This window comes from Cervus canadensis, chromosome 31 (assembly GCF_019320065.1).
Source record: "Cervus canadensis isolate Bull #8, Minnesota chromosome 31, ASM1932006v1, whole genome shotgun sequence".
Taxonomy (NCBI): domain Eukaryota; kingdom Metazoa; phylum Chordata; class Mammalia; order Artiodactyla; family Cervidae; genus Cervus; species Cervus canadensis.
The window spans coordinates 6,116,068-6,128,018 of record NC_057416.1 but is presented as its reverse complement, the minus strand read 5'-3'; the positions used below and the strand labels follow the sequence as shown (position 1 = coordinate 6,128,018).

The 11,951-nt window shown below is 45.0% G+C and overlaps 1 protein-coding gene across 1 annotated transcript; it reads left to right on the top strand.

Annotated features, from left to right (window-relative positions):
- The first annotated feature begins 3,588 nt into the window (after nt 1–3,588).
- Nucleotides 3,589–4,691, top strand: LOC122432338 (beta-defensin 103A-like). Its single transcript, XM_043454180.1, has 2 exons — nt 3,589–3,643; nt 4,336–4,691. The coding sequence occupies exons 1-2, from the start codon at nt 3,589–3,591 to the stop codon at nt 4,482–4,484; spliced, it is 204 nt and encodes a 67-aa protein (XP_043310115.1). The 3' UTR covers nt 4,485–4,691.
- Nucleotides 4,692–11,951: the final 7,260 nt, after the last annotated feature.

Sequence of the window (11,951 nt, the reverse complement as noted above, 5' to 3'; positions counted from 1 at the left end):
TATTCTGAAAGGATAAAGAGACAGATGCAGAGATATGCAAAAAAATGAATAAATAAATGAATAATTTCTTAACAGAATGTAATTTTTAATGATTTTTCCCAAAAACAAAAACAAAAAGAAAAAAAACCCCAAACCTCAGAGCCATAAGGAGAAGTCACAACCAATGTGGAAACCCTGATATCCTGCAAACCGCTCCCTTTACAAAAGGGAGACACTTGGGTCTGGGACCTTGAGTTCACAGATGAGACACCCTCAAATTACTCCCAGGCCAGAACTTAATATCTCTAGTAGGGACTTTCCAGGTGGCGCAGTTGTAAGGAAACCCAGGAGACCCAGATCCGATCCCTGGATCAGCAAGATCCCCTGGAGTAGGAAATGGCAACCCACTCCAGTACTCTTGCCTGGAAGATTCTATCAACAGAGGAACCTAGTAGGCTGCATTCCCCGGGGTTGCAAAGAGTCCAACCAGACAGAGCACAGTACCACCACCAGTCGGAATACAAGTCCTTTCTCTCTACCTGTTGGTTAAACTCTTTCCCAGATCGCCTGCCCAATTCAGGTGTGCCATCAGACACTGCTGGGTCGACCTGGAATCCAGAAAGCTCCTCTTCCATCATGAGGCTCCTGTACCTTCTCTTCCCCTTACTCATATGTCTTATCCAGACGACACCAGGTAATCGGTGGCTAGGCTGGCTCCAAACTTGGAGCCTGGAGTAGGGAAATTCAGGTTGATTCCTCATTCAGTGATATGCTGAAATATATAGCGACTGAATAATATATCTGAAAGAAGCATGCATATACAATATGCTCCATTTTTCAAATAAGGAAAGAGAAGCTTAAAGTGAAAAATAGTCTCCCATGATTGCCCTTAACTAGTTGGTAGTAAGTCCATAAATTGTAAAGCTGATAGACAACATGTACAGGAGACTTTACAGATTCCAGATCATTTCATGTGACTAACAGTAACACTAATAGTAATAGTAAATTATATTGACCACTTCCTCTTTACTGAGACACCAAAACTTTTAATGTCTTATCCCAAATGTATTCCTCCCAGCACTATTTATGGGATAGGTGTTTTTAGCCCCGTTTTTCAGCTGGGACTTAGAAATAAGGTAATTTGTTCAAAGTCGTGCAGGTTCTGTGAGAAATAGCCTTGGTAGCTTGATAGGGATTACATTGAATCTATAGATTGCTTTGGGTAGTATAGCCATTTTGACGATATTGATTCTTTCAATCCATGAACACAGTATATTTCTCCATCTGTTTGTGTCCTCTTTGATTTCTTTCATCAGTGTTTTATAGTTTTCTATGTATAGGTCTTTTGTTTCTTTAGGTAGATATACTCCTAAGTATTTTATTCTTTTTCTTGCAATGGTGGATGATATTGTTTCCTTAATTTCTCTTTCTGTTTTCTCATTGTTAGTGTATAGGAATGCAAGGGATTTCTGTGTGTTAATTTTATATCCTGCCACTAAACCACAATGAGGTACCATTACATGCCAGTCAGAATGGCTGCTATCCAAAAGTCTACAAGCAATAAATGCTGGAGAGGGTGTGGAGAAAAGGGAACCCTCTTACACTGTTGGTGGGATTGCAAACTAGTACAGCCGCTATGGAGAACAGTGTGGAGATTTCTTAAAAAACTGGAAATAGAACTGCCATATGAACCAGCAATCCCACTCCTGGACATACAAAGTGAGGAAACCAGTCTGAAATAGACACGTGCACCCCAATATTCATCACAGCACTGTTTATAATAGCCAGGACATGGAAGCAACCTAGATGCCCATCAGCAGATGAATGCATAAGGAAGCTGTGGCACATATACACCATGGAATATTACTCAGGCATTAAAAAGAATTCATTTGAATCAGTTCTAATGAGGTGGATGAAACTGGAGCCCATTATACAGAGTGAAGTAAGCCAGAAAATAAAGACCATTAGAGTATACTAACACATATATATGGAATTTAGAAAGATGGTAATGAGAACCCTATATGCAAAACAGATAAAGAGACACAGATGTACAGAAGAGACTTTTGGACTCTGTGGGAGAAGGCGAGGGTGGGATGTTCGAGAGAACAGCATGGAAACAAGTATATTATCTAGGGTGAAACAGATCACCATCCCAGGTGGGATGCATGAGACAAGTGCTCGGGCTTGGTGCACTGGGAAGACCCAGAGGGCTCGGGTAGAGAGGCAGGTGGGAGGGCGGATCCGGATAGGGAATACATGTAAATCCATGGCTGATTCATGTCAATGTATGACAAATACCACTACAATATTGTAAAGTAATTAGCCTCCAACTAATAAAAATAAATGTTAAAAAAAAAAAAATTCGTGCAAGATGTGTGTAGGGAGGACTTTAACTCAAGCCCAAGTGGGTTTGATTCCAAAGACCATGTTTTTTTTAAATATTCAACAATCCCAAAAAACAAATTTACTTACTGAATTATAGGACAACACATTTATAGATTTGTTTAATATATTTATATATATATATATAAATTTATATATTTGTGTATATAAACAACAAATACTTTAGCTTGAGTGTGCTCTCTCCATCACTTGGGACATACTTATCCTACCAGACTGTTTGTTGATCACCTGAAATCCAAGTTAAACTGGGTGTCCTGCATTTTCTCTGCAGCCCTCCTCAAGTGACAGCATGCTCCAGGCTGTGCTGTAGTGACAGTGCCTCCAGATCATAGGATCTAAAAAGAGCCAAAGGTGATTCTTGCTCAAATGACACCAACCCATGAGGGACCAGGTGCATTGATCACGCCCCACCTCCGAGGAGCAGCCACCACTGTGGTCGCTGCTGGTTCTGTTGTCGAAGAAGGCGCTCTCAGGACTCTCAAGCTGGCGATTAAGGGCCCCAGCCCTGAAGGGAAACGTCAGACCCCTTCCTGACTCACGAATTTGGTGGTTTTCAGACTGCAGTAAAGAATAAGGTATGTTTGACCTGAAATGCCGCACTCCATCACAGGCAAAGGACACAGGGCAGAGTCTCTGGAATGCAACCCACTTTTCCTTCCCTTCGCACACTACTTAAAAGCTGATTCCATTTTGGGCAAATCCAGGCAGGCTCAGGGCATGACACACCCCAGTCTACACCTAGATTCTGAATACACCAGCCTTGGACTGGACTGATGGGGCTCAGGCTCTCCCAGGACTTTAGGAAGAAGGCAAAAGCTTAGAAGACCACAGTGGGCACAGGTGAGCTCCCAGCTACACGCCCCAGGACTGTATCCAGGAGTGGGCAGGTCTTTCCTGTCTCAGACAGTCAAACATGAGCCAGCCCTACACGAGCACCCAGAGCTCAGAGGCAACAGAACAGGCCTGTGCTTACATCAGGCACTGAGTCTCCCTGAGGTTTGTAGTTAACTCCTGGGGGAATGCGCATGGTCTGCTTTGTAAGGGACCTTGGCATGAAGCATCAGGAAATACATCATATTATCATCACTGCAATATTACAGGAATTGCAGCTGCTGAATGCTTCTCCCTATGGCTGCGGACCTGGAGCCTTTATAAAGTCAGCGAGCACACCATCCTGTCCAGTCTCACCTGGGAAGCCAGCCAGCCATGAGGGTCTACTACCTTCTCTTTGCGTTGCTCTTCTTGTTCTTGCTGTCTGTTCCAGATAAGAAGCGCTGGGAAATGACAGGGCTGAATGGATTGAGAATTTGTTAGTCAGAGTCAGCCCTCTCCATTCATTTGGGAATTTTAGATAAGAGAGATTTATTGCTTGGGAATTAGACATTACCGGCTTTTCTTTTCATTTTTTTTTTTTCTTGACAAAGATCATCAAGAACCTCAAAGTAGGGTCTCCATCCCTTCTGATTCACTCTTAAGAGACTAATTAGCTCACAAACCATCCCTCCATGGGAGGACTGTTATACCTGTTCATGAGACAGGAAGAAAGTGATGTAAATCTTTATTTATTTATTTATTTTATAAATCTTAATACCAACAGGAGAAATGGAAATTAATCTGAGGACAGAAGCACAGGTTCCCTTTTATTAGCTTAGAAGTCGGAGGTACAGTCTTTAGGCCTCTAAAGGACTTGGGGGACCATCGTGGCCCCTGCCTCCCAGGTGTCAGTTCACAAAGGGGCTGCCACGGTCACGCCACATTCTCAGCTGAGTCGATCCCACAGAATCATTGTTAGTAGTTAGCCACACCTTCTTCTTTACTCCAGATGGTAGAGAAAGAGGAAAAAGACATACAAGAACAGAAAATGGCAACAGATAACTTATTAGAGAGATTTCAAAAGCCTTGGACTTCACCTTGGCCTTCCTAAAACCTTCCATGTGCTCCATTTCTTCACCACAGGCAATGGCGGCATCATAAGCGGGTTACAAAGGTATTACTGCAGAAGAAGAAGCGGCCAGTGTGCTCTGATTGGCTGCCTTCCAAATGAGGAGCAGATAGGCCGCTGTTCCCTGAGTGGCCGAATATGCTGCCGGAAGAAGAAATGAAAAATCCAGAAACAGGAGGAGAAAGTTGCATAGTGTGAAAATGCCTCCTTGAAGACTCCAGAAGCCAAATCAAAGACTTTTTACAAAATTTAAAAGCTTGATTATTATCATGATTATTTTTTAACATTCTGTTTATTGTGCTGCTTCTTACCAAATAAGCAACTTAAAAAGTGTTAATGACTCCCCTTTAATTCAAATAAAGTATAATCCCTAGAGGAAGCCACAAGAGGGTCTCAACTGATGTTCCAAAGATTGTCAGATTTTTTTCCTCTTTCACAACTTTCACCCCACAGTGACACTGGACCACTTGTTCTTTCTGAAACACTTCCTTTGCCTTCTGTCACCCATCTGATCTGTGCAGTCTGTCCATCTATCATAGCATCTCCCCAGCAAATCCATCTCTTAAACTTCAGGGCATCCCTGAGTGTCTTCCCAAGTCCTTCTGAGCACTTTCCAGCTCAGAGACACGGGAACCTGGCTCCTCCTCAACCTTGCCTTCAGCTTTCCTCTCACTCTTGCCTCTGTTTTGACTGACCTCAAGCCTGGATAAAATCTCTCCTCCAGCTATGTCTCCAAACCCATCTCTCAGGGGCACCTCAAATTCTACCTCCTTCTTAAAAACATATTTTTTTCCCCAACGAATATGATCTTTCCTTTTAAAAGGGTTCTGATCTGAGTGCTCCATCTATGAGTCCTGCATGATTTTTACATTCACTACATTTGCATATTTCCACTCTTCATATTTGGCTGCAGGATTTTGAAGGGCACTTCATCATTTAATCACTCCTGGCACAAGTGTTTTGGCACAAAAGCTGCTCAACAAGTGTTTATTGTGACCCCATGGACTGGGGCCCACCAGGCTCCTCTGTCCATAAGACTCTTCAGGCAAAAATACTGGCGTGGGTTGCCATGTCCTCCCTTATGAGAGCTGAAGTACACTCCAAGGCTCTGTAACTATTTAATGGTCCCTGGAGGTTGACACAAAACGATTCCATCGAATGTGGTGGCAGGCCCATCACCCCCAACAAGAGCCCCCAGTCAAGGAAGTGAGTTCTCAGGAAGAAAGGGCAAACACTCAAAGACAAGGGCTTGGACCCCACAATTCAGCATTAAAAAAAAGAAACGACGTGATGGGACTGTATGCTGCCCTTCTCCAGTACACAACTAAGGAACCAGGCAAAACCTGGGAAACCACTGATTCAGACTCTGGCACAAGCAATGCAGGACCATAATTGAGGAGAGTAGAAAACAGGTGAGGTGAGGGACTTCCCCACCGGTCTGGGGCTGGGATTCTGTGCTCCCAACACAGGGGGCCTGGGTCCACCCCTGGTCAGGGAACTAGATTCCACATGCTGCAACTAGATTCTGCCTGCCGTGATTAAGGCCCAGGGCACCCAAATTAATGAATTCACTAATTAAATTTTTTAAATCCTGTGCTCAACCATTTATAAAAAAAGAAAAGAAAGCAACTGAAGTGAGACTTATGGCATCTCCAGCCTCTACAGATTTCCAGGCCTAAAGCATAGGGAACAAGAACCCAAACAGGCCAACAACTCTCCTGAGTCGAAGAGAGTGGGGTCAAAGTTCAGAGAGTGCAGACATCTTCACTTCTGGACAGAAAACCAGCAACGGGCATCAGGATCAGGGCTGTGTGCCTGTGTGCTAAGTCGCTTCAGTTGTGTCTGACTCTTTGCCCTCTGTGGACTGTGGAGTTGCTGAAAGCATATGGGAAAACACTGTGGTTTTCATTCAATTCTAAAGCTGCTCTAAAACAACGAAATCTATGATACTAGGTGGGAAGTTGGATCCGCCTTACGGGATAAACTGTGATGCTAAGATTCAAGACACTCTCTTAAGGAAAGAGATGATCATTTCAGTAGAGAAGAAAAAAACATCAAGAATCAGATATCAGTTATCTGTAATAAACCCACTTGAGATATCATATATAAAGGCAAATGGGTTAAAAAGGAAAGGATGGAAACAGATCTGCTGCTGCTGTTGTTTAGACGCTCAGTTGTGTCCAACTCTCTTGAGACCCCTATGGAATCATCCAGGCAAGACAGCTGGAGTGGGTTGCCATGCCCTCCTCCAGGGACTCTCCCCACCCAGGGATCAAAACCATGTCTCTGCATCTCCTACATCTCAGGAGATTCTTCACTGTTGAGACAACAGATATGCTATGGAAACATTAATTTAAAGAAAACATAGGAGAGTGTATGGTTAATTAACAGGCTTCCTGGTGGTTCAGATGGTAAAGAATGTGCCTGCCATGTGGGAGACCTGGGTTCGATTCCTGGTTTGGGAAGATGTCCTGGAGGAGGGCATGGCAACCCGCTCCAGTGTTCTTCCCTGGAGAATCCCCATGGACAGAGGAGCCTGGCAGGCTACAGTCTATGGGGTCACAAAGGGTCAGACACGACTGAGTGACTATGCATGGAACACAATCAAGTAACTTTTAGAACAAGGACCAGATATAGAGAGGGGTATTTATCCTAATGGTAAAATGTGTAATTCATCAAGAATACATATGATTACTGAATCAGAAATCAGAATGTACTTAGCAAAGGAAGTTTAAACTTCTTAAAGACAACCCATAGGAATAAGCATAGAAACAGACAAATTAGCAATTACAATTGGAATTTCCCTGGCAATCCAGTAGTTGAGATCCCTAGCTTTCACTGCAGGGGGCACAATTCCGTTCCTGGTTGAGCAAGTAAGATCTCTTGTATCATATACAAAATTCAATGCAAGATAGATGAAAGGTTTACAAAAACCACACAACTCCTAAAAGAAAGCATAGGAGAAAAATTCTTTGGCATGGGTCTCCACAAGGATGGTTTTGAGCTTGACACCAAAAGCACAAGCCACAAAAACAAAGCTAGACAGTAGGATCATCAAACTGGAAAGTTCTGCTCAGCAAAGGAAACAATGAACCACCTGAAAAGACGGTGTTCTTTTAACGCTCCAGGGATCTCTGAAGCTGGAGGAGATGGCAGCAGTGCTGCGGGCAAGAAAGTGGGGTGAGAGAGGATGGTCACATCCCAGGTCATCTCCGAGTCCCTGGGATGGCTACCAGGTGTGGGTACGTGACTTCAGATAGGCAGAAATTCAAGAGGGGGTCACGGTGAAGTGAAAGAAGGTCAATCCAGGGAGGAAACACTCTACACAGACAGCGTTGGCCATCCTGGAAGGCAAGCGCAGCACCAGGGTATAGGGCTGTCAGTGTTTATAGTGGGGGTTATTTCATAGCCTGATGAGTGGTAGGAGTATGCCAGCTATTTTCAGGAAAGAGTAGGGATTTCCAGGAACTGGGTCAGCACCCACTTTTTGACCTTTATGGTCAGCCCTGGAACTGTCATGGCGCCTCTGGATGTGTCACCTAGCTACCACGTTACAAAGGGATCCAAAAAAAAATATTTACTTCAAGTCTCAGTTGCGGTATGCAGGATATTCATCTCAGCACACTGGTTTAGTTGCCCCAGAGTAAGTGGAGAAGAAAATGGCAACCCACTCCAGTATTCTTGCCTGGAAAATTCCATGGACAGAGGAACCTGGTGTGCCAAGGTCCATGGAGTCGCAAAGAGTTGGACACGACTGAGCGACCTCACTTTCTTTCTTTCACGTGGAATCCTAGTTCCCAGGCCAGGGACTGACCCACATCCCCTGCGTTGCAAGGCAGATTCTTACAACTGGACCACCAGGGAAGTCCCTGTCATTCTTTTAGAGGTTGTGCCCCGCCCACTTCCGGTCTCCTCTACACCGGATAGCTGGCCTTTGACAGCGCCATGGGAGCTCTCGCCTTACAGGAGAATGCCCTTGTGAGGTTCTCAGGACGGTGTGCTGACTGCAGGCGGCAGGCAGGACCCTGTGAAGAGAGCCTGATTTTGCTCCGAGTTAGACCATTGCCACTTAGCATGCTGAGGCCTTGGACACACATTTTTGTTGGATTTGCAGCCAATTTTAATTGACTTTTTAAGTCAGTTTTGCCTGTGGCCTCACACATGGCTTTCTAGTCCTCAGGACCATCTTGTATAAAACTTGGGTCATACCTACCTGGCGAGGTTGTTTAGGGGAACTCAAAGAGATAACTTGAATACAAGTGGCCAGCTATTGAGCAAGGCTCATTGCAAAATATGATTGTGCGACAAGTTCAAAGAAAAAACTACTAAAAGTGTCAGCATTAGACCCAGCCCTGGTCCCCTTCTGAGGACAGGTGTGACCAAGGTGACCATCAGAAGCCATGGCACCCACCCCATCCACAGGAGAAGGTAACTGGGAACACTGGCCTCTGTCCATTAACACCCACGGATCTGTGCTGACAACACCTGTGGTTGTGGAGTTGTAGATGTTAAGGGCTTTGCTCTTCAAAACCTTATCTGTGGGACTGGGACACCCCTTCTTGCCTGAGGAACTGAGGCGCTTTGCTGGAAAGACACTGCCTCAATTTCCTACTCACAGGTTAAAGGTTTGGGGACACAGCATTTATCTTCCCTTTAAAGAATGAGACCCTGAGTTACCTCTCAGCTCAGGCCTGAAGCAACCACAGTCTACATGGCCTTGTTTGGCTTTGAACCTGTGGAAACAAAAGATTCATTTAGACTTTACCTAAAATGAACCCTTCCCTCTACCTTATATTAACCCATCTCTGGTTTCTGGTGAGCCACCCCATGGTTTCTTGGGTGTGTGACCTCCTTGCTGAAGGAACAGGACCCTTCCCTGATGAACAGAGATGCCCCTGGGCATTATCTCCAGGATTAACATAGCTGCAAAGGAGTCATCTCTAGACCTTGCCTAGGAAAAATAAGTCGCTGCAATTGCAGAATTCCTGACAAGGGCCGTGTCCCACTGGTGAGGCACCATGGCAAGAAACTCCCTTGAAACTCACCATGGAACCCTTAGCAGCCTTTTGGAAACTCCCATCTATGAAAAGTCATGCCTGGTCTTGCACTTAAAACTGCATCATCAGCTTTCTTAAAAGAAAGAAAGAAAAAAAAAAAACCTCTGTGCACTGCAAATCATAGATCTTTCAAACACACAAATTTTTATTTTATTTCTTTATTTAGGCTGCTCCAGGTCGTAGTTGTGGCATGTGGGATCTAGTTCCCTGACCTGCTATACTTGGGAGTACAGAGTCTTATCCACTGGACCATCACGGAAGTCCTGCAAAAAACAGCATTTTTCTAAATCACTTTTTTTTAAAAAAACTTTGAATTGGGATATAGCTGATTAATAATGTTGTGATAAGTTTCAGTTGGACAGCAAAGAAACTCAGCCATGCATATGCATGTATCCATTCTCCTCCAAACACCCTTCCCATCCAACAACAAAAAAAATCTGCTCCCATTAAGCAGAGTTGCCTGAAAAGCAGCATTTTCGATGAAGAGACACAATAGACAACGATTCAGTCTCATTTCTTTCTATAGTGTAGTACGATAGCATGTATCTAAATTGACCCTGTAGAATAGATTTTTCCTGCAAGGTCCATAAATAAACAGATACATATATATATATTATGTACAGATAATTATACATATATAAGTAGATGATGTCTACCTCTCTAATATCATTTAGAGCTAAAGCAGAAGGAATCATGATCAAGACAACTTATTTTCCATCAAAAAAATCCTATCCCTGTGTGCCAGTCAGGGACACTGTCTGTTCGAGGCAGCCTCCGTGGCTTTGCCAGCTTCAGATTGAGATGCTGAGCCACAGCCGGGGACCTGAACAGGACTGAAGCTCTGGGGGCTCCTTCAGGAGGGGGTCCACTCGGGATGCCCACATTTCGAAAGTGCTTGGAGTTCTACTCAGAGCTGCATGGCAAGCTCCATCCTGAGCTTTAGCATTTCTGAAAAGCCAGGTCAGTGTCTCTCCAGCACTGAGATGGATGGATGTTACTAAGTGAGGGATGTTACTAAGTGATGGAGGTCCCCCTTAACCCAGTGGGCCTTTGTGATACTCAGCTGGGGAGATGCGTTCAGTGGCGGTATCATCCTCCCACTCTGTCTCTGATGAAAGGAAACGGAGCACCGATTTGCCCATCACGTGTCCCACTGAGATTCTATGAGACTGGCAAGTGATTGTGTTGCAGCGAATTAAGAAAAGTTTTCTTCCCTCTTTCTTTTTTTCCTTTTGTGTCTTTCTCCACTTTAACTGTACCTAACCTACAGTCTGCACTGATAACCAAGTTTCTTCTTATCAGAAGACTAACCGATTATGCAAACTACATCCGGCACCTATGGCCCTCCATTTCTGTAGAAGCCACATTCTGCATCTGTTATCCTTTAACGTAGTCTAGCCACATCCTAATACTTAACTTTATCACATCATTAAACTCCCCTTGTAGTTTGTTACCTCTCTTTGCTCTGTGTTACCTCATGTTGATGCTTAACTTTATGGTTCACTCTCTTTGGCAGCCACCCCCTAGTAGTTTGCTTTCCCCCTTCTGTATTACAGGAAGAAAGTCGCCAGGAAATCCCCAAAGGACAATGGACCCAACCACCAGGACCAACTGCCAGACCCAAATACCTAGCTACTCAACACTGGCCTATTGACTGTTTCCAAACAGTGCAAAAAGGAAGGATTCACGATCCCTACACCTTTTGTTGTGTATCTTCAAACCCTGACTGTGAGCCCCAGCTGTATGATCCTCTGGATTCCCAATGGAGGGGAGACCGGATCCTTGAGGCAAGAGCCTACTGTGTTCTCCCTTCTGCCAGCTTAAGGGTTAAAGCCATCTTTCCATTTGCTCCAAACTCTGTCTCCACAAGTTTTATTCAGCTCCAGTGGGCAGAGAAAACCAAGATTTTGGCGGTTACTGTTGCTGCCATCCCATAATGGGCTAGCTGGTGTGGGGAGCGGGTCGGGACCACTGGGTCTCTTCCTTCAGCACCCTATGGGTCAGAAAGAGCATGGCTGTCTCTGCGGATATTGGAGTCAGCAAGTCTTGTCCAGGGAAGAAACTGCCTCTGAATGAGTTAGTCCCCAGTTTACCCTGAAACAGCCTCTCAGGGCAACAGTGGGCAGATTCAAAGCCCTGGAGGAGTGAGGGTGAGGCTGGGGAGCGAGTAAGCGAGGCTGAGCAAGAAGTCTGTGCCCCTGCCAGGGGAGACAGGCCTCTGGGCCTTGCCACACCCCTACCCATCAGCTGAACTGACTGCCAGGGAGAAGCATCTGGTCAAAAGGGAAGCAGGAAAGCTTTTTCTGGGGTTTTCCATAGCCTCATTAGCATAAGAGTGACTGACCCTGCTCTGTGCTATAAAGGCCACTCCCAAGACACACAGATAGAGACTCAGTTAACCAGTTCATAAGAACCAAATCCACAGCCAGCGCGGAATTCCTCCCGGAACCTGGGACCTTTATAAAGCGGCAAGCGCAGCCTCTGCTCCAGCGTCAGCCCCAGACCTCCGGCTGCCAGCATGAGGCTCCATCACCTGCTCCTCGCGCTCCTCTTCCTGGTCCTGTCTGCTG